Source organism: Cajanus cajan, chromosome 2, assembly GCF_000230855.2.
Source record: "Cajanus cajan strain Asha chromosome 2, NIPB_CcT2T_4, whole genome shotgun sequence".
Classification (NCBI taxonomy): Eukaryota; Viridiplantae; Streptophyta; class Magnoliopsida; order Fabales; family Fabaceae; genus Cajanus; species Cajanus cajan.
In genome coordinates this window covers 18304392-18331478 of record NC_138518.1, presented here as the reverse complement: position 1 = coordinate 18331478, position 27087 = coordinate 18304392, and the positions used below count along the sequence as shown (strand labels likewise).

The window sequence follows — 27087 nt, the reverse complement described above, 5'->3', positions numbered from 1 at the left end:
CTTTCTTCCAAGGCATTCATATGGTCCCTGGAAGCATCACCGACATTATTAGCTCTATTATTGTTGTGCTAGAGCTTGTTTATAGTTTCGCACATCTGTGCCATTTTTTCTTTGAGCTGCCTGAGCTCTTCATTCAGCTCGCAATTTCTTTCCTCTAATGATTTCATAGCCTTTTTTCTTTGGGTCATTGTGAGTACGGAGTGTCGAAAATCCACCTTCGAGGGACAACAATAGACTTCTATTAGGCTTTTTGACTGGATCTATTCAAAGGATATTCCTAACAAAAATGATGCCTTGTCTATATAAAGGTGGGTCATCGGTGTTTCTTTTCATAATATTTTATGATGTGACAAAGGTTACACTGATCCTTATGAAGGTGGGTTATCGGTGTTCCTTTTCGTAATATTTTACGATGTGACAAAGGTTACACTGATTCTTTTTTGTTTTTGCCAGAAATTCCTTTCTAGTCCTACGTGCATGTATGGCGTACATTTTTGCATACTTTATTATTTTAAGGGGAATTATGACAAAAAGACAAATAAATGATTTGAAATGACAACAATGTAACAACCATATGCTCAAACAACATACACGCATGAGCGGTCGCGTTCAAATTTAGGTTATATTCCCTGTCAAAGAAAGTGCATTGTATAGGAGGGTCCTAATCTCACTAGTCTTTAAAGGCTCCCAAGGTGCCCCGTTATAGGGACCTAGTATCTCTGTCACCATCACCTAGAAAACTCTAAGGTTTCTCGCAGTATTTTGGGCTAAAGTAACCAATTATCACCTTGAGTGTGATTTCTGACAAGGATTGCATGCTCTAAAGTCATACTTAGGCCGGTCGTACATCAACCATTGCCTATTTTTACGTGCTCATGCCCCCAGGTGTAGGGGGAATGTTGTGTGCTATGATTTGTGTACAGTTGTTTATTCAACTACGTGCAAGATTTTAAGCATACATACAATTATCAAAGCCAAACAATAAAGAAACAAAGTAAAGGGGAACATATATTTAAGTTAATAATTTTTATTTTGTTAACTTCATCATTTATTTGGGCCTAACCCTCTTTAAACTTCCCAAGTGGAGTCGCCATCTTTTGTAACCCAAAAAATTTCGATCTTACGACCAATACTTTAGACTACCTTTTTAAAAATCTCATTAATTAGGGAATGTCTGAAAACCAGACTAATCCTTAATTAATGGTTTTGAAAAATGGTTCATAGAGTCACCACCAATGTTTTTCTCAAAACATTGGTAAAAAAAAAGATTTTGAAAGTCCAATAATGGTCTTAATAACCAAAATTGGGTTTGGGGATCGGTTACATGTAAGGAATGTATTAAACACCCCTACAACGTCCTAAATCGGTACCTTATGACGATGTTAACATAATGAAAATTAATAGTTTAAATATTAGATCTTATTTTATTTAATGATTATTTACATGCTTGAAATTTAAATTATACAGTTTGCACTAAGATGTCTACATGATTGCTTTTATTTAGAGCATTATTTATTGAAGTAAAGGAAATAAAAGAGAAACAAAAATATTACTAAAATACCTTTTTAATCGCGCTTTATTAAATCTTTGAACTTAGAGATCGCTCAGTGCTTTTTGGATGCCTTTCACACTATAATATGCCTCACAAAATCTCAAGAAATACAGGAGGGAGGAGAGAGAGAATTTTCAAGCTAATAAGACTTCCTAAGAAAATTTTTCTAGCCTCAGGAGCAGTGCCTGAGTCTACTATTTATAAACGTCAAAACTGACCAAAATGGCTCATTCTAGTTTTGGAACGGCCTGTTCTGGGTCAAATAGTTATGTGTTAAATTTGAATCTGGAATAGACCATTTTGATGCCAGAACAGCCCGTTCCAAACTTGAACTTGACTCATAACAACCTATGCTGGAATGGCCCGTTCTGGCCCGTTCTCAACTAGGGTTTTCAAGCTTTTTAGTATTTGGGAACAAATCGTTCCAGATTAGGAACGGCCTATTCCAGCTTTGGAATGGCCCGTTCCAGTTTTGGAACAACCCATTCTAGGCTACTAAATCAAACTTGTTGGGCTTTAGGCCTTCTGATGTCATATCATGTTGGTTCCATGCTTCGAGAGCTTCTTTCCTTCATAATAGAGGTCAATTTCTTTGTTTACAGGTCCAAACAAAATTAAGTGTCTACATTTCTCTTAAGAACCCAAAGCCGCTCGGAGGGAATGCATAAGTTGCAAGAAGTAGCCACCCAAGAGATCCCTTGTCATTAAGGTAAAGGGAAATTAGAGTTCTCTCGTTGGGGTGAGGAGTGTTTGTTGAGTAGTAGGATTAACCCTATATCTCGTTTGGTTTTATGCTTTGCGGGAGAAACCCAAAACTTGTGCTTGTGCTTATATTTGTGTAATACATGTGTATGATTCGCATGTGAATTATGGTTAATTTTTTAGTTATATATGTTGTGAATTGCAAATTATTTTGGTAAATTGTGAATTTTTAAGATCATGTAATTCCTGTAGGAAACCCTTGATGTTTGTTTTGAGTAATTGGTGATTTAATTATGTAGTTTTAGGCTTCACGATGTGATTTTATCAACTAGGTTGTGTAACAACCTACCAGGTCACTGCACTTAGTACAACACAACTACTACGCAAAGAAAAACATAAAGAATCCACTGGCCTAAGATTATCATGCAAAAGTATATGGACATCCACGCAACATGTGAGTGCGTACAGGGTGCAAAAAACATAAACAATTTTTACCAATTTTGATTTAAAAAATAAATATCCTTATAGGGTTACAACAAAATTTTATACATATATATACATTTACATCTGGTATGAATGTATTGAAAACATGAAATTCAAGCACCAATCAAGCATCTATATACATTTTATATAAGAGAAACTCAACAAAAGCATAAAATTATGTCTAACATAGCCATCCACCAAACATGCCCTTAAATTTAATCCAACCCTACTCCCATACCAAGTACAATCATAGCAATTCAACAACATGGAAAACTAAGGGTAACCTTGTGAAAGAAAATATCATATCATCATATATAAAAACTTCAAGCAACATATACAATTTAAAAAATAGGTTAGCTTTACAAGTTTAAAGCATAACAACAACTTTAATAACTAAGAAACTAAAACAATTTATACAACCCAACAATTGATATGTTGTCACATATAACAACTTATAGAGATCACCTACAACTTAGTAAGTGTAGACACCACATTTCATCCGAGTTGTCAAGACTAAGGACAAAGGACTGCTAGAACAACACGAGCAGTCCCTGAAGGCCCAATAGAGCACCGAAACGGACTAGAACAGCATTACAAGACCCAAAAACCTCAAAACCCTAAATTGTAAGGCTTTTGTAGAGCAAAAGGCTTCCAAAACGTGCCTTTGTATCAAGATTTGAAGTCTCTTTTATAAAAACTAGCTTCAGAGGTATTTACATCAAAATCTCTTACTCTCTCTCTCTCTTTCTCTATTTATTTATATAATTTTTTTATTCATAATATTATTGTCATCATGTAGACATCAAGTATGTAAGTAGCTAATAAAAGGGGTAAATATTAAATTATTCTTTATTATTATGTTAAAATTGTCATAGGGTATCAAATTAGGGTATTGTAGTGTGCCTAATACCTTCCTTACACGTAACCGTCCCCCAAACCCAATTCTAGTTTTCAAGGCCATTATTGATTTTTAAAACCTTTTCATTTTTTTGAAATCTTAAGTAAAATATGGGTGGTTACTCCTAAGAACCTTTTTCAAAAACCATTGGTGAAGGATTAGTTTAGTCTTCGAAAATTCCTAAACCATTGAGGTTTCCAAATGGATGTCAAAATCATCTATGGGAAAGATTGAGATTTTTTGGATTCCGAAAGTGAGTAGTTTAAGTTGAAGTTAGTGGAAAAACACACAGAAAGGGGGTTGAATGTGTGTTTGTGAACGAAGGAATTTTAAAACCGTTTTTGCAAATAGACTCTTTTTCGTCTAATAAAAATATTATTTTGAACACTTGAAAACTGTCCAAGGTTGGCTCAGCAAAAGATTTTGCGTATGAGAGTTTATCATATGCACAAGGCAAATTTTTCTTAAAATAATAAGTTAAGCAAGTGTATCTTCCGTCTAAAGATAGTTGTAGTGAAAAATAAGCACTGGACAAAATTTTCAGTATGATATATCAGCTAAACAAAATTGCACCTGAGAAATAGATAAAAGGTGCAAAGATTTTTATATTGGTTCGCTCGACCTGAGCTATGTCCAGTCTCCTTCAACCGAAGGGTTCCACTAATCACAATGGATTACAAGTATTATCAACCACTTCTAGTTCACCAACTTCACTCGTCAGCGCTAGTATTCTTAAACCACTTCTAGTTCCCCAAGTATTATCAACCACTCCTGGTTCACCAACTTTACTCGTCAATGCTAGTATTCTTAAACCACTTCTGGTTCCCCAAGTATTCTTTCAACTAGCCTCTTCAGGCTTTACAGCAGATAAATGTTTTGAGTGTGTGTATAACTGTCACAAAGAGGATAAGATGGTTTCTACACTTGCTAAGGTATGCAACCTTAGTTTTACAGAAATATGTGTTTTGAGTGTGTGTATTACTGTCACAAAGAGGATAGGATGGTTTCAACACTCACTAGGATAAGTTATCTTAGATTTACACAAATATACAAGATTGTACAGGAAGAGATGAAAGTTCGCTTTTATGTTCGCTTTTGCTTATTGCTCGTTGCCTCTCTTCTTCTTCTTCTTCTCTTGTTAGGTCTTGATATTTATAGCCTCGCGATAAATCTGCCCGTTGTTTAAATTTGAACGTGTCCGTTGGAGCATAGCTTCCCGTTGGCGCAGATAATAGTTCGTTCATGGCCATAAAGATTTTTCATTTAATCCATTTGATCTTGCATTAAATGTTTACTTACTAAATCTGTGTTACGTGAAGTCTTTTGTGTAGTTCGTTCACTTCTATTTCTAACTTCAATCATAACCTAGGTATTTTTGTTCTCTCTCCATCAGTGTAGCTGCAGAGGCGTTGTCTTTTTCTGAAAAGTAGGTGTACTTTCTCTGGCACACGCATGCTTTGACTTGTGGATACGTGCTTGTCTATCTTTCTTCTTTCTTCTCACAAATTTGATGACTTCGTGTGCTCTTTTATGAGTGTAGACGATATTTGACATCTCTTGTTGTGAATAGTGGACTTCAGACGCTTTTCAGTACTCTTCGTCTGCATCTGGTAATGCATCTCAAATTTGAGTCTCCGTCTGAGAAGTAGACTTTGACTTTTTCTTTCGTCTGGTCAATTGTGAAGATGGAAGACTTTAATTTCGTCTGGAACGTTTCTTCATCTTATGTTATCCATCGTCTGATACTTTATTGACCTTTGACTGGTAGTACGCCTTGTTTTTTATTTGTTGTATTTGTTTTGTATTTGTTGTATTTTCGTCTAGCTTTTGATCAGGCTTAGTCTTGATGATTGATTAACCATCGTCTGATACTTTGTACAGCTCAACCAGGCTTCGTTTGGTTTGACCATAGTATGTATAATAACACGTACTTCGTTTTCATTTTTGCTTATTCTTATATTTATCTAAAACACTAACACACATGTTAGAAATAACAATATGTATTATATTTGTCATGTTCAAAACCTTGTTGGGAATTTCTTCATCTGACTTAACATAAGTTGCTTAAACAGTGGGTTGCCAAAAGCTTGTTGAGTGAAACAAAACAATTTGTGATTCCTTTCACTAGGTGGCCATAACTCGTTGAGCAACTAGAAACTCCTATGGGTCCTTTCATTAGGTGCATTATGCCTCATCAGGTGAGTTCTAAAATTGGCTACAACATAGTCATTTTCTCGTTGGGCAACAATCATCATTGAGCAAGCATTTGTTCTTGTTAGGTGAAAACACAAGTTCTTCTCATGGAGATTCATTTTCTCTCATCAAATCCAATCACCAAAAGCTTGATTTGTCACAAGAAAATCACCAAGAGATATCTAAACAATGCATACATCATGAACTCAATATCATATTTCGAAAACTACAATCAAAACTCATCATTCTCCACTTCTTAGGTCACAAGTTTCCTCACTCTTAAAAATCCTAACTTTTTAAGTTAAAGAAAACTTCAATCCTTAACAACTAAGCCACCAATGGGCTAAAAATATCAAATCACAACTTAAGGAATCATAAACATTCAAACAAAAAAATGATCATACTTCAATTGCTTCATAAATCAATGAAAAGAAAAGAAGACAAAGAAGATCCCAAAACCTCTAGTACAGAAACTTCTCACCAAGATGAATAGCTCTTAAGCTTGAATCTCCAACTCAACTACTCGATATCTACCTCAAGGAAGGATCTAGATGCTCCATGTGAATTCAAAAGAAGAAACGGTTTTCCTTAGTTCTAGGGTTTAACTTTATAAAACCTCACTAATATTCATAGAAATGAACTTATGAAGTTGAAGTTCTCTGAAAACCATATATACCTTCCTTTAAATTTGATCAACTTTGACAATGACTGATCAAAACCATTGGAGATATGGTTGATGATTCCCTTCATTAGCCTCATTGTTGTGCTCAATCTTCTTCCATGGATGAAACAAGTTTTAGCAAACTAAAAATTATGGGAAATAAAAGGGATGGATGTGCCACTCTTATGGAAGATATAAGTAAGAGGTGTTTATCTTGCCACAAGGAGGAATTCCTTGACAATAGATCTTAAGGAGAGATTTCTCTAAGAAAGAGAACTAAGACTTTTAAAGTAGAGAAACTCAAACTTCTATCTCATATATTCATCAGAAGTGAGAAAAACTATATAGTGTTTGGTTGACTTATGGTACAAGTTAGACTAACCATGGTTAAATGTAACAAGTTTAGTTATCTTGTACTTAAGCTAACCAACTCTGGTTAATTGTCTAAAAGCTTATGGAACAAGCTAAGTTGATCCTTGTTTAAGAATAACCTAGGCTAGCTTAAGTTAACTCCAACTACCTAACCTAATCATTACAACTACCAAACTAATTATTACTTAACAAGTTTGTTGAGATATCACTATCAAAAGCCATGTTACTAATTAACAACTTAGATGGCAAAGTTGGCCTGATTTTGGATGTCCAAATGAACATATGGACATGATGTTGGATATCCAAATGATCAAATAAACTTCCAAGCCCATGACTAAAATGAATCTTTGCCCATCCAAGCCTAATAAGCCCAACATATCTTTAGCTAGTTACACCTCTCCTAAACTACTATTTACACCCTCAAATAAAATCAATACAAGGACTAAAATCCATACACTACTTGACCCAAAATACAAGGTCAAAAATAAAGAAAAATATTTGCAAGTAGAAATATACACAAAGAATAAAAAGAGAAAACGAGTTAAAAAGGGATCCAAGACTCAATAAGAGCTTGGGCCTTCTTTCTTCAAGCCTAGCCCACTCATCTAGATTCCTTCAAGATTAAGCCCCTAAGCATGATGTAATCATCCCTTCCCTATTCAAGAGAATTTGTCCTCAAATCACAAATACCTTCTTCTTTTGTAATGCCTACAAGAGAAAATAAATTGCAGGCATTGAAAATATTATTTACTTGATATTCAAAGGAACCTACCCTATTACTCTTTTCTAAATGTGGGATGGACCTATCTTTAAATGTTTTTATTTTCTTAGGGTCCTCTTAAACCCCTTTTGTTATATCTATACTATATATACTAAAACTATATTTTCTAAAAGAGGTATGCTACTAATATATACAAAATAAGAAAATAGGCTTTAGTAGCTTCCTAGCCTACTCTCTTAGAATCCTAGACAAGCTCATTCCTTTCAAAAGTTCATAGGGAGGCAAGATTGCATCATCCCCTCCCCCTTCGAGAGGTTTTGTGTCAAATCTTTTGGCTCCTCCTTGGTTTCAATAAAAGTTATACCATATGCATTAGAGATGTTTTGCACAATATAAACATGAAGGAGATGTAGCCTATAAGGGATTATTTCCCAAAAGCTAAAAGTTTTATCTAATCTAAAGAGAAAGATAGACTCCCTATTGACAAAAATTTTATTCTCACTAAAGTAAAGTCTATATTGGAAGTTAAAACCTAAAAGGGTAAAACCAGTAAGGCTAAAACAAAATAAGTTTCTATTCTTAAAAACTAAGATATCTTGCCTAAGGTATCCTATATAATTACCTAGGCTCCTAGAACTAAGAAAGCTAAAATACAAGAAAAATTCCTACAAAAAAACTCTTAAACATGTGATTTATTAGATGTATGTAAGAATTTAGTGAAATTCTAAGTCCAAAGGACTTGTTTGAACTATCATATAATCAAAAAGGACACACATTTTTAACCAGCAACATGTGTTATAGGTATATTCAAGATTCAAAAAGAAAAAGGATTACTAGAAGTGATGACAAACAATGACTAAATATGACATCTAAGACATATGCATTGTATGGGTTAATTATTATAATTGCCAAACTAATGACTACTCAACAAGTTTGTTGTGATGTCACTATGAAAAGCAATGTGAGTACTTAACCACTTGGGTGGCCAAGTTGGCATGATTTTGGACGTCCAAATGAACATATGGCATGATGTTGGACATCCAAATGATCAAATGGACTTCCAAGCCCATGTCTAAAATGGATCTTAGCCCATCGAAGCCCAATAAGCCCAACAAGTCTTTAGCTAATTATATTTCTCCTAAACTACTATTTACACCCTCAAATAAAATCAATACAAGGACAAAAAATGCCTACACTACTCGACCTAAAATACAAAGTCAAAAATAAAGAAAAATATTTGTAAGAAGAAATATTATACACAAATAATAGAAAGAGAAAACAAGCTAAAAAGGGACTCAAGACTCAGTAAGAGCTTGGGTCTTCTTTCTTCAAATCTAGCCCACTCATCTTGATTCCTTCAATAATACACCCATGGGCATGATGTCATCAATAACTTAAACAACTTAACTCTCAAGGATCTCTTAAGTCTTAGAGTTCTAAAAATATGACATCATAGATAGAAACATATATCATATTATCATATAATAAAGCATTAAAGCACATAGTTTTACCATTCTCTCTAACAACAAAAGTGTTTGTCCTTAAAAATCTGCTTACTTGGGAAGAGATATGGATATTGATCTCAGATCCTATCCTCCAACTCCCATGTAGCCTTACTAGTGGCCACATCCCAAACAAATTTGACAAGACTAACACACTTGCCCCTCACCTCTTTCATCTTTAAATTTAAATTTGATTTAAACAAATATTGTGTAATAGTTCCTAAAATAATATAAATTTATTGTTACCTAAAATAAACATTTCTATGTTAAATAAACCCAAATCATGTTATTAGTTTGTTTAGCTATGTACATTATAGGTGTATACATATAATATTTATGTTTTGTTAAATTACATAAACATACTCTAAAGAAAAATATAAAATTCCATCATAGATACTAAAGAGCTCTCAAATGAGTCCCAAATAACCTTGTACAATGCACCAAACAGTCAAATTAATCACCAAAACAACCATATTATAAGCACCAAAAAAAACCCCCACAATAGTCCCAAAATAACCCCCACAACAAACTCAAATTAAAACACACATTAACCCCACATCAGACCTAAACTACCCCCACATTAGACAAAATCAACCAAAAAGATTATTCTAGACAATTGTTCAAACACCTAGGATGCATGACTATATTCATCATCAATGAGCAACAACAAAGAAATCCTAAACACCCAAAATTTTCAACTCCAATGCCACGTCAAATCAACACATTTTACACCAAATAAAAGAAAATAAAAAATATTAAAAAAAATTATAATCAAGCATGTAAACAGCGAAGGTAAGAAGATAGAGGTTGTTACGCTAAAGATGGTGGAGGATGCATCGCTCTTGGTCATCAAAGAGAATAAAGCATAGGGAATAAGAGTAGGGTCATCAATAGTATCAAAAAGATAAGAGTGAGAATTGAATTCACTCTTTTAACCCTAATTATACGAGTTTCTATGGCGGGTGTTGATTTACTAGTTATAGAATGTTTCTTACTATGTCGAGTAAGTCAACACTCATCATAGAAAGGATGGAGTCAAAGCATAAACAACACATTATATGATAGGTGTTGATTCACCCATCATAGAAAAAACCATTTATGACAGGTAAATCAACACCTGTCATGGAAAGTTTTGGTATAGTTACAAGTATGTCATTATGTCACCTTCTACATTGTATGGATAATACCGAACATAGAAAGTCTATTAGAAAATGGCATTTTTGCACTAGTGAGCAATGGTGGTCTCTGTTAGAACCTGAAAAATTTTGATCTTACCCACAAATGGTTTTGACTTCCATTTGAAAATTTCATTGGTTAAGGAATGCTCGAAAATAGACTAATCATTCACCAATGGATTTTGAAAAAAGGTTCTTAGGAGTCATCACCGTCATTATACTCAAACCGTCGGAAAAAGGAAAAGGTTTTCAAAATTAAATAGTGGCCTTGACAACCAAAATTGGGTTTGGGGGTCGATTATGTGTAGGAAAAGTATTAAGCACCCTACATCACCATATCTTGGTACCCTATGAAGATTTTAGCATAACGAGGAACAATAATTTAAATGTTTACCCCTTTTATTAATTGATTACATGTTTAATGTCTACATGATGGTGATAATGTTATGAACAAATCAATTATATAAATACAAAGACAAAAATAGAGAGATTTTGAAAAATACCTCCAGAGCAAGCTTTATAGAAGAGAAAAGTCTCGAATCTTGTTACATAGGCGCGTTTTGGAAACCTTTCACTCTATAGAGACCTTACAAACAATCAAGAAAGACTAGAGAGAGAGAAGGGAGATTTTCTACTTGGACTAGGTCAATTGAGTAGTGTGTGTGGAAGCACGTGCCTTATAAATTCTTAAATAGGCTTTTGAGGATGTGGAACAGTCATTCCAAGCTTAGAACAGTCATTCTGGCCCATGCATTTACACATGAAATGAGCCTTTGGAATGGCTTGTTCCCAACTAGGGTTATATGCCATTTTTTCAGTTAGGAACATTGTTCTGGGTTTAGGAATGACCATTTCGAGCCTGAAATTAGGGTTTCGAGGTTCTTAGGTCTTTTAATGTTGTTCTGGTCTATTTTGGTGCTCTATTAGGCCTTGAGGGGCCACTCATGTCATTCTAGCAGTAAGAAAAAATACACACTAGAAGGGGGGTTGAACAGTGTATATCAAAAACTCGCACTTTTTGTAGTGAAGTATTAAAAGCTCTAACAGGCGAAGTAATGGAAATGAACAGACGAAGTCACACAAGTGTTTTATACTAATTCATCTCAAACATAGAGACTACGTCCAGTTCTCAATCCAACCAGATTGAGTTCCACTATCTTGTATAAGATACAAATATTCTTTCATAAGCCACTTTTGGCTCAACACCAAGCATTCTTTCACCAAGCCTTTCTAGACTCAAGTTCAAGTATTCTTTCAATAAGCCTGTCCAGGTTCAAATCCAAGTTTCTTTCAACAAGCATCTCTAGGCTCAAATCAAAGTATTCTTTCAATAAGCCTCTTTAGGCTCAACACTAAGTATTATTTTTCACAAGTCTCTCTAGGCTCAACCCTTACAAATAAAATTGATAAGAGTTACAACTATAGCTTCTTCTCTTCTAGACGTGATGCTATGAAAGATACAACACAAATTTAACTACAAAGAACTATATACAAGAATGTTAATGAAGATCTTCTTTGTAGTGCTTCAGCTTTGTATATCTCACTTCGTGAGTTTGCTCTGTAAGTATATTTCTCTTTATTTATAACACTTTTCTTTTCTTTTGCTTCACACCTTTCATTCTAATTCTTTTTAAAACTTCATCGTACATCCACACACTATTGTGTTGTTTAAGGGCTCGACCCTTATATAGTAGCTTCAAAGAAGATAATTGTCAGCAATGTTGGATTTTAATGTTCAAATTTCTTTACAAGTTGTTTCGTCTGTCTTCTTTATTGATCCTAGAGATTATCATTGACACATTTAATGCAAGCATTAAATGCTTATCAAGATGTGTGTACCTCTTATCTGATCCAGGCAGCTACATATCATCATTTCCTTCTATTTTGAGTGTGATAGTGTAGCGTCAGCACAAAGTAGTCTTTATAGTGTCTTTTCTGTGTAATCTAGGATTTTCTCTTTCTTTTCTAACACAATGACTCGACATTTCCTTTATGCAAATTTTCATTTTCTTTGAGGAAGTTTTCTCATTCGATCTATTAAGGAATATAGTATTAGTGCTTCTCAAAGAATAATCCGACATTTTAACAAGTTATAAATGTATCGTTAATATAGATCTTGCACTTCGCTTAGTACACTTTGTCTTATAGACAAAATATGACATTTGCTTCGTATGAAATAGTTTCTTGGAAATGTTTGTTTGTTATCATGAAAACTCATAACTTCTCATTATTTGTTATCATAAAAACTTGTAGCTTCTCAAGGGATTCAAGATTGTCTTTTGTTTTAACAAAATCCCTTTTTAACAAACTCCTCCTTTTGATTTTACAAGTACAATTTCTTCTTGTGATTTTTTTCTTTTTGAAATCTCTTCGAATCAATTTTGGCATAATTGTAGTATTGAAGTGGAAACCTTTCTTAATGAAGAAAATGCATATAAAATCGATTGTTTAAAACCAATTGTGTATGTTTGTACATACAAAATAGGTTATATATAAGTAGTTAATTTTATATGGAATTTTTAAAATTGGTTCACAACTAATTTTAAAAGTTCATACCCACTAAATCGGCTACTTTAAAGTCAAAAAGAAAATTCTATTTTAAAAGCCTGAAATAACTTATTTTAAAAGTCTTTTTTTCTATTAGTGTCATTCCCATCAAGGTGTAAGCCTCACAACTAATTGTTGGACTTATATGCAAAATATGAGTTATCTTTGTCTTACTTAGCATTTAATAGATGATAATTGGAACTTTCATAAAAAGATTATAAATTTTTATGCAATTAACAATCACAACGGAGAAACAATTGGTAGAAAATTTGAGAAATGTTTGGAGAGTTGGCTAATAAGTAGACTTTTCACCATTACAATTAACAATGCTAGCTCAAACAATGTTACAATAACTTTCCTAAAAGGTAGAATTAAGGAATGGAACATACATCCATTAAAAGGAGAACACATGCATGTTACGTATTGCCCATATATTTTAAATCTTGTGGTGAATGATGGATATAAAAAGTGTATCTTTCCTCAATAAGCAAAATTAGGAATGAAATTAGATATTTTTGTGCATCACTTGATCTCATGGATAGGTCCAAAATTTGCGTTAAGGAAGTTAGGATAGTTGACAATTGTACTATGCAATTAGATGTTTCCACAAGGTGAAACTCTACCAAATAATGCTTGAAATTTCATTGCAATTTCATAAGGCATTTAAGAGATTGGGTGAGAAGTGTTTTGAGCATGTGATGTTGAATAGTGGTGTTCCAAATAATGAAGATTGGAATAATAAAAGATACATTATTAGATTCTTGAAAATATTTTTTAAAAATATTACTCAAAAAGTTTCCCGAACATGTTATGTAACTTCTCAATATTTCATTGAGCATTACATGATATTACTTGAATTTCAAAAATGGCTAGAGAGTTTTGACAAATAGTTTGGGAGCATGGCTAAAAAAATGAAAGATAAATATGATAAGTATTTGGGGAACATAAAAAATATGAATATATTCATTTTTGTAAAACTGTAATGCTTAATCCTCAAAGAAAGTTTCAATTTGTTCGATGGGACTTAAGTAAGTTCTATGAGAAGAATGTTGATAAATGTATATGTAACAAGGTAAATAAGACATTTTACAATTTGTTTGAAGTGTATAGGCTTTTTGTTAGTAATGGCCAATATTATGAAAATTTTACACAACCCTCTGCTAAAATGGGTATGAGAATGGAAGAATTTGATGCACCAAAATTTCATTTGCTATGAAATTTGTAAAAGATAAAACTTAATGAGAGTGTGAATAAAAATGAAGTAGATTTGTATCTCATGAAGGGATTGGAAAAGAAAAGTAGTACTTTCACTACTAGAATTTCTCTTATTACATGTGACTTTTCATGCGAATTTTATATAAAAATTCGTAGCAAACATCATTCTTATGGATTTTTCTACGAAATTTTATCTTCAGGTAATACCTTCATGGATAATATGTCTTTTGTAACAGCCCGATTTTCACAGATTGTTTGAGGGCCCAAAGGCCCAATAGGGGTGATTTAGTAGCTCAGAACGGGACGTTCCAAACTACTAAAATGAGAGTGATTTTGTAGCCCAGAACGGGCCATTCACAAACTGGAACGGGCCATTCCCAAACTGGAACGGGCCATTCCCAAACTGGAACGGGTCGTTCCAAAATAAAAAAAATTATCTACAAATTTTATATGGGAACGGGGCGTTCCAAATCACAAAAAATTCCTATAACCCTAATTGAGAATGGGTCGTTCCAGATATGGTCGTTGTAGGTTAAGTGCAACCCCAGAACGGGTCATTCTGGTTTGAAAACAGGTCGTTCTGGATGTGAATTTTACACATGCCGTCAGAGTCCAGAACAGGTCGTTCCATATTTGAAACGGGTCGTTCCGGCGACGCCTGATGCCTATAAATAGAGCGCTCTGCCACTTCCAAAATCACACCTTTCAGTTCTGACTTCTTTCAGTTTTGACTTCTTTCTTCTACATTTTCTTCTTTTCCTTCTATACTCTCTGAAGATCGAGGGGCACTCAGAGGACGAGACTAAGGAGAGCTCTGTTTTAGTTTCAACTACTGTTTATCCAGGTACGGGGGAAAAGGGGATTATTTGTATGCAAAGTTACATGAGAGAATTGGGTAGAAAAGGAAGCTCGTAGGATTATGAGTAATTTTATAATTATTTCTGTTTGGAGAATTATTGGTCTTATATGATTTTGTATGTATTTAGGATTATGAATATATATTTAATTTGTAAGAATGATGATTTGGGAGAGAAAACGAAATTGTAGAAAAGTGTCTGTGAGTTAGGTTTTGGAATAATTGGGGGTTTTACTGTTTATGTTAAGATTATATTAAATTGGTAATTCCGTTGATTATTATATTAATTTATGAATGTTATTATTGTATTATTTGATAAGAATTAATGATCTAGATGCACTACTAGAAAAATTAAAATTAGAGAGGGAAAAAATCCGTCACTAAACTTCATAAAATCCGTCACAAATAAGTTAGTGACGGAATTTGTGACGGAAATGATTCCGTCACAAAATTTGGCGTCACAAAATATTTAGTGACGGATTATTTGCTCCGTCACAATTAGTGACGGAATTAAGGCGTCACAAACAATATAATTTCCGTCACAAATTTGTAACAATAAATGTTTAGAAATCAATAAAAATCCGTCGCAATTTGTGAGGGATTAAATCCCTCGCAATTTGTGAGGGATTAAATCCCTCGCAATTTGAGAGGGATTGAGAGGTATGTAAAATCCCTCGCTATTTGAGAGGGATTAAATCCCTCGCTATTTGCGACGGATTTTATCCGTCACTAACTGGGATGAATCCCTCGCTAACTGTTTGATTACTGAATTTGAGAAAACTATTGTTTTAAAACTCTGGTAATCGATTACCTATACATGTAATCGATTACCAGACAATGGAAATCATATATATGTTCGAAATTAACTTATTAAAAGGGTCTCTGGTAATCGATTACCCATTTCTTGTAATCGATTACCAGAGCTATTATTGAAACAATTTCAATCAAAAAAAAATATCAAGTCTTTTTTATGAAAATGCATGATATCATTTAAAATGAAGATAAAAGAACAATACAGACATCAAGAGGAGTTCCCAAGATTAATGATGTGCTTAATCGGCAAGACAACACATGAAAAATAATGAATGACCTCTATCAGTGTAACTATGACAATAAAGTTTCATTGGAGTATATCCATAGCCATGATACTTTTCATCATTTAGAGATCAAAATCCACAAGGCACACATTTAGGCAAAGAAACCCCTTCAAACAATACACATGAAGCAACCTAATTTTACTAAGCTAGATTGCTTATATAGTGATGACCTTATACCTATCTACGAAACATACAATTAATAGAGGCAACATGTTGAAAATTCCAAATCAAATCATACAAAAATTCAAATACAGGGGAAAAAATTCTTAAAATTGATTACCCTTTTTCCCGGCCTAACAAGCCTCAAGGCCACCTCAGCAGCAGTATTTGCAGTAGCAATAACATCAGCTGCCCTTCTTGTGACAGGACCTTCCTGAAGAACATGAGTGTGAGCCACAGCCGCAATGAAACCATCTATATGACAAGCCAAATCACTACAAACAACCAAAGAAACTACCATCAACTTCCCAGTAATAGCGAAAAACACAAATTTCATTCCCCTATCACTCATAACAAAATTCCTACTGAGAAAAAAAAAACCATGCTCAAAAATCTTACATTTTCAATATATCACCTTCTTCCAACACTGTCTCGTCACTGGCTAGTGGAAACTAAAGGAAAACCAGCATCATCAAAGCAAATATATGAACTGACAAATTAAAAAATATATATAAGAAAAAATCATGTGGGCATAAGTCTTAATACAAGTGTTGGGAACTTCCCTGCAAAGTGGTGCAAAATATCAAAATAAGGTTCAGCTAAAGCAATATTGAAATCAGAAACCCAAAATATAACAATTCTAAAAAGCAGGGAATCAAATTAAAACCAAGGGATAGTAGAGCCAATTCAAAAGGATAACCAAAGCCACTTAAAAAAATTATGTAGTTAGTGTTTAAAAACATCCAAGTAAATACAATATAGCGCAATGTGACCAGAAATTAACAAGAACACAGCAATGTATTATGTGAACTGATCAGAACAAGCAAATCACCAAGTACACTCTAGAACATCCAAGAGGATCAAAATCGTAAACCCAAAACAATAAAACATGCCTGCCTTGTTGAGACCAGGTCCCAAAAAAGTTACAAACATGCACATACAATTAAGCCTTACAGTAAAATAGTCATTAAAACTATCAACACACCAAAAAAATTAACATGCCTTGAACATGCCTGCATCAATTGATTATCAAATTTACATATGCCAATATATCTTATTTAAAAAGACCCGAATGTGAGTTGATGACAATAATCCCCTCAATGATTTTCAAAAATGACACTCCACCACAACCAAGCTACTCTAAAATTATACTTCCACAGAATCTAAGAAAACAATCAGGCAACTAAAGATTTAACTATTGTTTAATCAAGTTATTGTACCATATATTTTTTATTTTATAAAATGTGATATTTTGATAATGAAAACAAAGAAAACTCACATCTCTACAAGTAAAAGGTTGTTTAACACCGGTAACCATGAGTACAATCAGAACACAAAGGCCAAGACAGTAGTTCCTATTAGTTGCCATATTTTCCTTTCTCTATATCAAAGCAACTGAAAGCTAATACCTTGAATACTAGCATATTATTCATTTGTTTTCAGGATGAAATTTGCTTTTAACAAAGTGCAAGTATAACTAATGATTTTGAAGGGAAAGAAAGTTCAAAATGGCTGTCACTGATGCATTTAGGTTTAGAAAAATGATTGGTTTCCTTCACATACATGTTAACAAGCAATTCAGCAATAAGTGAAATATCATTTTCAGGCTATTTCAACTTTCTTCTATTTATTTCCACTAAATAAAATTTAAATCTTGCAAACATTTTAGCATGCCTGGTATGAAAAAGATGACAACAACAAAAAGAAAGAAACAATCAAACAAATTCCCCCCTTACTAAGAGAGAATAAGAGTCACACAGTAAGAGTAGACTAGATTATGCAAAAGAGCTATATATAATAAGGCAAGACAATTAAACCATTAAATAAATAAAACTTACCAAACCCGTATGACCCAAATGACCATATTTGTAACAAGAAATTTCTCATGGTGTTGCATCATCAGAATTGACACAGCATAAGTGGCCAAGCCTCTTGCAGACATAACATTGAATTTCCTAATTAAACAGAAAAGGTAAATAGTCAGTGACTTAGCAATTCAAATCCAACAGAAGCCACTAATTTTATGCAAATCCAACCAAAAACATTTCCCAAATTTGACAATAAAAGAAAAGCACAATAAGAAACAGAACAACCTTGAGATCATCCAGTGAATAATCACTCTTGCAAAAAAACATATCATGCCCAGAATTTCCACACTTTAAGCAAATAGAAATGCTTTTAGAAGTACTCGCATGCTTTTCTGGACAGTCTTTAGCACGGTGACCACCTTTTTTGCAGATAAAGCAATCTTGCGTCTGTAGGAGCATAAAACATATCTCAACAAAACACATTAAACCCTCATATTCCAATAAAATGACAGAATATGACTATAAGACATACCTTAGTGCATTGTTTTGCATTGTGTCCCAAACCACCGCAAACATAGCATGGTTTCTTCCGCTTTACCGCTGAACAGTTCACAGCGGCGTGACCTTCCTCGCGGCGCATCTCTTCGATGAAGGCGTAGCCGTCGAGGAGGATGGTTTCCTTGGGGGGCGGTTGGACCAGTTGGGGTTTGGGTCGTTGAGGGAGGAGGTGGTGGCGCGTGTGGAGAGGGCGCGGAGGGAGGGGGGTGGCGGGGAGGAGGAAGCAGCGGAGGGAGGGGGAGGCCGCGAGGGAGATGCGGCGGAGGAAGGAGAGGGCGGAGAGGGAGGGAGGAGCGGTGGCAGAGAGGGAGAGGGAGCGGGAGAGGAAGGGGGTTAGGGTTACGGTTTTGGGGAAGAGACAGAGAATGTGTGAAGAGGGCTCCCTTCTGCCCTCTTTTAGGGTTTCTTAAATTACCCTTTTGCCCTTCTAGAAGGCTTGGGTCAAATTGGGCTCAAACTGATTTGAACATTGCAAAACAAGGCCCAAAACGTTTCCAGATTCCGTGGGTCATTTTCGGGCTCCATTTTGACCATCTTAGGCTTCGAACTAGGAGATGCACATTAGTGAGACATTTGTAGCTTTTTCTCTTAGCTTTCCAACGCCACCAAGATTGCTCAATTCGGAGTCCTGTAGCTCCAGATAGAGCCAAAAAATCAAGCGAAGGTCAAACTGTCCAGAAACAGAAATTTGATTAGTTTTGCAATTAGGCCCATAATTCAAATGACAATTAGCAAACATGATAAAACCACGAAATTAACCCTAAATGTGAGAAGTAATCAATGCCATAATGATATGAATTGAAGCACTAAATTACGGCTCATCAATCAGTTTATAAGAAAAAGGACTACAAATTTTAGTTCCTAGCCAATCAAACCATCTTGAAATCAATTTTCTTTTCACCCTAATAGTCACAGCTGATTAGGAATAACATTGATTCCAGACATCGACGAACCACCACAATTGCACTAATAAGCTTTTTCATACACAAAATTACTACAATAATATTATAATTAAATGTATTAAATTTATATATACTGATACGAGCAAGAGTTAGATAACCAGTACAAAATGACTATAATTAAAAAAAAATACTTGCTACTAATTATTTAATAAGCAGTGTTATATTGTAAAAAAAAAAGTTACAAGAATTATAAAGTTAATTAAAGGTTTTTAGTAAAATTGGCTCATAAACTAACTGAAAATTTATAAGTTATAAATTGGAAACTGAAAACTTATTAGTTAAGAACTGAAAAATTAGAAGTTTGTGAACTAGCTAATTGAATTGGAAGTTTTTTGTAGGCTAATTGATAATTATAAAATGTCAAGAAATAATTCTTATAACGAGGATGAGAAAATGACAGGAAAGATAAAGTAGTTTTTAAATTAAAAAGAATAAAAATTAATTTCAAAAAAATAATAAGGATAACAAAGTAAAAAGAATAAAAAAAAAGACTTACAAACTGAGTTATTTCAATTAATTTATAAAAATAAATTATAAACACCCATACTAAACAAGGTTATTTAATCGGATTAGCTTGTAAACTAGTTAAAATAACTTAATAAGCTACTTAAATGTCTTCTCTCAAACACAATCTAGATCAACAGATTTAAAAAAAAAAATCACTCTTAAGTATACCATATAACAACTCTCTGGTAGTATTGATTATTATTCTCAAATAACAACCGAGTGATTTGAAAAGATTAGAGTTAGTTCTTAAAATATTTTAATATTGATCATTCAATTAAATAAATTAAATTCACATAATCAAGTCAAGAGATCAAAGTAATTGTTAAATATGTTTTTATCTTCATTGTGAAATTTAAAATATAAAAAAAAAAAAGAAATTAATATATATATATATATACATTTTTTTTATAATATATCATAAACAATATAAATTGTTAAGATAATTCTATAAGATATAGTTTAGATATACTAGTTTATACTCTCTTAATTTATTGTTTAGTTTCCTAAATCAGTTTTATCTAAATTCCTAAACTTTAGGGACTAAAATTATCCAATTAAAATCTTAGGGATCAAAATTGCACAATTACAATACTTGAGGAATCAAAAATGTAATTAAGCCAATTATTTATATTTGTGGACATTATCTTTTTATAGTTATTTTAATGACTTTTATAGAATGTTTTAAAGGTTTTTAATAATTATTACTATTTTAATAATCAAAAATGTATAATTTTAATATCTCTATGGTTCCTATGAGAAACCTAAAAGTATATTTGGATGAGGAATTTTAATGGGGTAATTCATTTGTTTGAAGAATTTTAAATTTTTGAGGTGAAATACTTTGTTTGGATGGAGAATTTACAAAGAATTTGAATTCCAAGCATTTGTGAAATTCTTTGAAATAATAGAATTTCAAATTCTCCCAAAAATGTAAGAATTTGAAATTCCTCATATTTTTTTCCCCTTATTTCACTTATATATTTTATCTTATATCTTCATATTTTTAATTATTGAATATTTAAAAATACTTTAAAAATTATTAAATATTATCTAAATTAATTTTTAAAATTATTAAATATTTAAAAATTGGTTAACATTTTTTTTTATAAAATTTTATTTAAAAATCTCAACATATAAATATATTTTTAAAAGCAATTTTATCATGATAGAATCAAATTATCATATCCATATTAACAATTTAAAATTTAAAAAAAATTGAATTGACTTATCCAAACAAAATATTTTAACAATGATAGAAATTGAAATCAAAGTAATTCAAATACCAAGAATTTCAAATTCCTTGAATTTGTAAAATTACTCATCCAAACACACCATAAGGGAATGCAATTGTAAGAGACAATTATATGAGTAAGATGTTTATTGTATGGATTAGAGTACTCTGTAGGTTCTTAAGAGAATCCTGAGAGAAACAAATAAACTATGCAAGTTTATATTTTACTTTTTGATTGTTCTCTTGTATTCCTTGTTGCGTGAGATGTATGAATATCTATTTAATTCCACAAATACATGAGTTTTGATTTGAATTAAACATGTTTGGTATTTTAAATATGAAAAAGATTATGTTATTCAATTTTTGTTATTTGTGTTATGGTATGTGGGGTAGAGAGTGTCACACAAATGATATATATTTATTATTAATAAATACATAATATATATATATATATATATATTATATTTTTATAATATTATTCATAAATTAATATCAATAATATTATTAGTATATTTATACATAAACTAATAATTTGATAAATATAACTTATTATATATTAATATACTTTTACAAAAATATAAATATACATATCTTATCTACTATATTTATATTTTTGTAAAAGTATATTAATATATACTAAGTTATATTTATCAAATTATCAATTTATCTATAAATATACTAAAAATATTATTGATATTAATTTATTAGCAATATTAAATTATTAATAATATAAATATTTTATTTATTTAGTAATAATAAATATATATCATTTGTTACATTAATAAAAATTATAGTATATGTTAACTTAAATAAGCAAATAATTGTATAATTTTAAATTATTATTATTATATATATATATATATATATATATTAAAATTTTAAAATTATTAAATTTTTAATGGGAGAGATTCAAATTGCACAATTATGATTTTTGAGGGACTATAATTGTTCAATTAAAAATTAAACGACTAAAATTGCACAATTACAATCCTTTAGGGACTAAAATTATCCAATTAAAATCTTAGGGATCAAAATTGCACAATTACAATACTTGAGGGATCAAAAATGTAATTAAGCCAAAATTAAATTAATATTCTTTTTTTTTTAATTTCACAAGTTTTTTTTATAAATATTTTTAATGAATGTCTTAGTTTCTTATGTTCAAAATTGACAATTTTTTATTTAATTAAATGAATTTCATAATTTTTTCAGTCCTTTAATGAAATAAAATATTTTTAATTTTATTATTTTTTTAAAAAAAATTTAACATATTTTCTTTAATTATGCATAATTCTTAAATATAAAAGTTTCATAAATAAAATTTAATATTTTGAGAGGAAACAATTTATCACAAATTTTTCACAAAATATTTTAACCTATTTGTGACGGAATTTTGAGAGGGAAAAATCCGTCACTAAATTTTTTCATTTTAGTGACGAAATTTGTGACGGATTTTTTAGAGACGAAGTTCATTCCGTCACAAAATCCGTCACAAACATTTTTTTTTATTTAGCGATGAAATTAGTGACGGATTTTTAGAGACGAAAATTTTTTCATCACAAAATCCGTCACAAATTTTTTTTTTTTGATTCAGTGACGAAATTTGTGACGGATTTTTAGAGACGGAATACATTCCGTCACAAAATCCGTCACAAAAGTCAATAAATTCTAGTCCGTCACAAAACTTAAATTCCCTCACAAAATCCGTCACTATTAGCGATGCTATTTTTTCCGTCACAAAATTCGTCACAAATATTAATTTTTCTAGTAGTGATGTGAATTGATTGAGGGGTGTGTAAACCCTTATTTTGTTGGACTTATTTGTTGTGTATGTGATATGGAATTGACTATGAGATGAGATGTTGTATGGATGTGAATATGATTATGATTGTGGTTCCTCACATCAATGACCAAGGATGGCACGACCCCTGGGTAAGTGATGCTACAGGGAGGGCGTGACCTTGGCATGGTGTGGGATGAGTAAGACAATTAACACGTATCACTTATGTCAAATATGGCAGCCCTGGCATAGGGTTAATTGCAAGATTTCTGTGGATTGTGATGTGATTGTGGTTCCTCACATCAATGACCAGGGATGGCACGACCCCTAGGTAAGTGATGCTACAGGGAGGGCGTGACCTTGGCATGGTGTGGGATGAGTGAGGCAATTAACCCATATCACTTATATCAGTTATGGCGTGGCCTTGACATAGTGTTAATTGTAAGATTTGTGTGAATTATGGATGTGAAAATGATAATGTTAATTGTAAGATTTGTGTGAATTGTGATGGATTGATGTAATTGTGAATTGAGATGTGAAGATGATGAATGATTGATAAATTATGATATATATATATATATATATATATATATATAAATGCTTGTAAATATTTCATTATGTAATGAGTTATGAAGAGATTACATTGTGGTGTGTTTGTATGTGCTTTACATATAGATGTTTTCTTTTCTCACTATATAATTTGTGGATGTTTTAGGTGAGTAAGATCCGGCTATGAGTGGCATCTAGAATGCCAACAGTTGAATTATGGATATGCTCTGATATTGTGACATCGGGGCAGAGGACTTCTAGGACATGGATTTTTTTTTATATATGGAGTTGTACTTCTTATTTTAAAAACATTTTGTAACCTCTTAAGTTCTATTTTCCAAGTTTCATTTTCAAAATATTTTGGATATTGAAGAATGCTTCTAAAGGTTTTTATGTGAACCCTTTTACCGATGTGTAGAAATTTATTTCCTTAATTTATTTACATTATAACAATATATGTGTTGGGGTATAAGGGTGTCACATTTTTGCGAATTTTAAAATTCGCAAGAAATTTTCTTGTATAATTTCTTGCGAAAAAATTCGCAGGAAACTTTCATGCAAAAAAAATTGCAGGAAAGTTTCCTGGGAATTTTTTCGTAAAAAATTTTGCAGAAAAATTTCTTACCGAAAAAATAAAAAAAATTACTACAAATTCTATTAATAATTCTTCAACTTTCAAATGCTTACAATGAATTCATTCAAAGTATTAAGAAATTTTCTTCCACGCCTCCACCATGTGATACATAACCTTTAAACTCTTAGATTATAATAAGTTTAACACTCAACCATACAAATCAACTTAGGTAAGTGTTGCCCCAATTTATATACTCTTTAATTATTTTATTTCCAATCGATGTGAAACTTGAAATTTTCTTTAAATATTAATTAGATCATATCTTTAAAAAATGATTAATTCATTATATTGAACAATAAAATTATATTATTATAAACTATTTTAACTCTTAAAATATTTAATATTCTAAAAAATAGTTTTTTATTAAATAATTTTATTTTAAAAATTATCATTAAATTAAAACTCATCATCATTAATTTATACATTTAATTAAAATAAATATTTAATTATTAATATTTTAAATTAAAATTAATTTTTATGAAATATTTATAAATAATTTAGTAAAATAATATTTTATTAAGTAAATACTTTTAATTTTAAAATTTTATAAATTATCATTAAATTAAAACTCATTATCATTAATTGATCATATTTATAAAATTTTATATATTGAATTTAATTAAAATTAAATTTAATTATAATGAAATATTTATAAATAATTTAGTAAAATAATATTTTTTAATTAAAAATCTTATAATTAGTATAAACTTATAAATTTAAACTTTTTTATTTTCCTGCGAATTAATATTGGAAGGAAAATCCACAGGAAAAGTTACCTGTGAAATTTTTTTACCATTTAGTAAACATTACTTGCGAATTTATTTTTACAAGAAAATTTGCAAGAAATAAAATAAAATTCTTATAACATTTTCTGCAAATTTTTACCATGAAAAAAAATTTCTATGATCATTAAAATTGTATCAAAATTTGCAAAAATATCTTGTAGATTATTTTTTACAAAAAAATTTGTAAGAAATATTTGTAAATTATTTTTTGCAAATAAATTCGTAAGAAAATTTTGTAAAATTATTATTGCAATAAAATTTGCAAAATATTTCTGCGCAAATTTTTTTGTAGGAAAATTCGTAGGAGAATAACAATTTTCTAGTAGTGTTTTGACATCTTGATGTGGTGGAGAGTGAATTCTTGTAAATATTATATTCATAGTTATATTGCTAAAGACTTGTTGATCATGCTTGTATCTATTGTTGTTTCAAAGTGTGCTTTCAACATTCGAGGCAGAGTGTTTTTTTTTTTGTAAAGATAGGAAAGATTACAAAGATGGTCGCCATAGGATTGAACATAAGTCATCGTGCTTCTAACTACCCCAACCTCTCCCCACCCAACCACTATGCTAATCCTAGTGGTTTTAGGTAGAGTGTTTAATTGTTACATGGGTTCTCTTTTACCAAAAATAGATGAAGTATTAATTTGTACACAAAATTAATATCAATCTTTTCCTATGTTTACCGGACATTTAAGAGCTTGTGGAGGAAATTGAAAAACTTGAATAAATTATTATTTAGATTTTATTTTCAATGGTACAACTGTTTATTAAGGCCAAAACATGTTCATCATTCACAATTTCATCTTTAAGGATAATATTATTTTTATGTGGTCATATATATAGTCTAGACTATTTGCATATATAATGTAGGGTAGGTCATAAACTTTTATTAAAAAAATCTAAGCTATTTTCATCCCTACCCATAGAAAAAGTAATCATATCAAAAATAAATTACAGAATAAATTAGTATTGTGAATTAAAAATACTTTATTTTTATAAAGATCATAATTATCCTATATATGAGTAAATTTTATTCAAATTGAAAATAACATTTATAGTATGGTAAAGACAGTTTTTCCGATGAAGGCTTTATTTGATATATAATATTAGAATTTACTTAAAAGAATCAAATATTTATCATTTAAACTGACCATTGGACTTCCGTTTCTTTGTATATGCTAACAAAAAACAAAATCATGTAAGAAAAAATAGTAGTCAATTTTTTTTTTTAATTTCAACAGATAATTTATATAGAAACAAGAAAATGCACGATATATAAATCATTATAGGTTATAACTAATTAGATTTTTGTTTAGATTCTATTAATCAACAAGCTCTATGCCAGGATCAGTTTTCGGCTTTCATAACTATATACTTAATGTACATTAATATTGGAGACTAATTAATAAGCGCCTATTATAATATTTAATTTACGTATTAAGAATTTAATTTCATTACAATATAATTAAGAGCAACTCTAATGGGAATTGTTTATCTCATAAAGCAACTCAAGTCCTAGTTTCTTGTCATTAGAAGATTCTGACGTGACAACATGAGTTGCTTGAAGAAGAGAGAGAGTTGCTTCCTCAAGCAACTGTTCCTTACCAGATTTCAAGCAGATCTTATTGAACATATTTGGAAACGTTTCGAAAATAATAATGATGAAAATTAATTTCGTATAATATTTATGTATTTACTGTTGCTTTATTTTATTTTTAATATTTACTTATTGTGTATTTTTTCTCGTAATTTATTTTCTTTCATTGTAGTGTAATTATCCTTTTTAATAAAAATTTAAATTTGGTTTATAAATAATTAGAAAAAAAATTCTAAAAGTTGAATTTCATAAAGTTTCTTACAATTGGAGTAAATTTGTGTTTGAGTTGCTTAATGCTGACATGGCACACTAGAGACCACTTTTTTCATTTTTTAATGCATGAAACAACTCAAATGAGTTGCTTGCATTGGAGATGTCCTAAGTAATCAATAACATGCAATTATTTTGATTATACAATTTTAAGAATTTAGTTTTCAAATGAATTAATGTGATTACTGTCGTATCTAATTAATAACAATTTAGTATTCATTTAGTAAGTTTGACACTTTAAATTGTTGTTAACATAGGAAATATCAGTAAA

General features: G+C 31.1%; 1 protein-coding gene across 1 annotated transcript; it reads right to left on the bottom strand.

Moving 5' to 3' along the window:
* Positions 1-17649: 17649 nt before the first annotated feature.
* On the bottom strand, positions 17650-19238 carry LOC145954793 (uncharacterized). The gene is made up of 4 exons (XM_083069481.1): positions 19060-19238; positions 18474-18885; positions 18227-18388; positions 17650-18088 (listed from the first exon to the last, which is right to left on the bottom strand). Exons 1-4 carry the CDS (start codon positions 19236-19238, stop codon positions 18017-18019), a joined length of 825 nt encoding a protein of 274 aa, XP_082925607.1. The 3' UTR covers positions 17650-18016.
* Positions 19239-27087: the final 7849 nt, after the last annotated feature.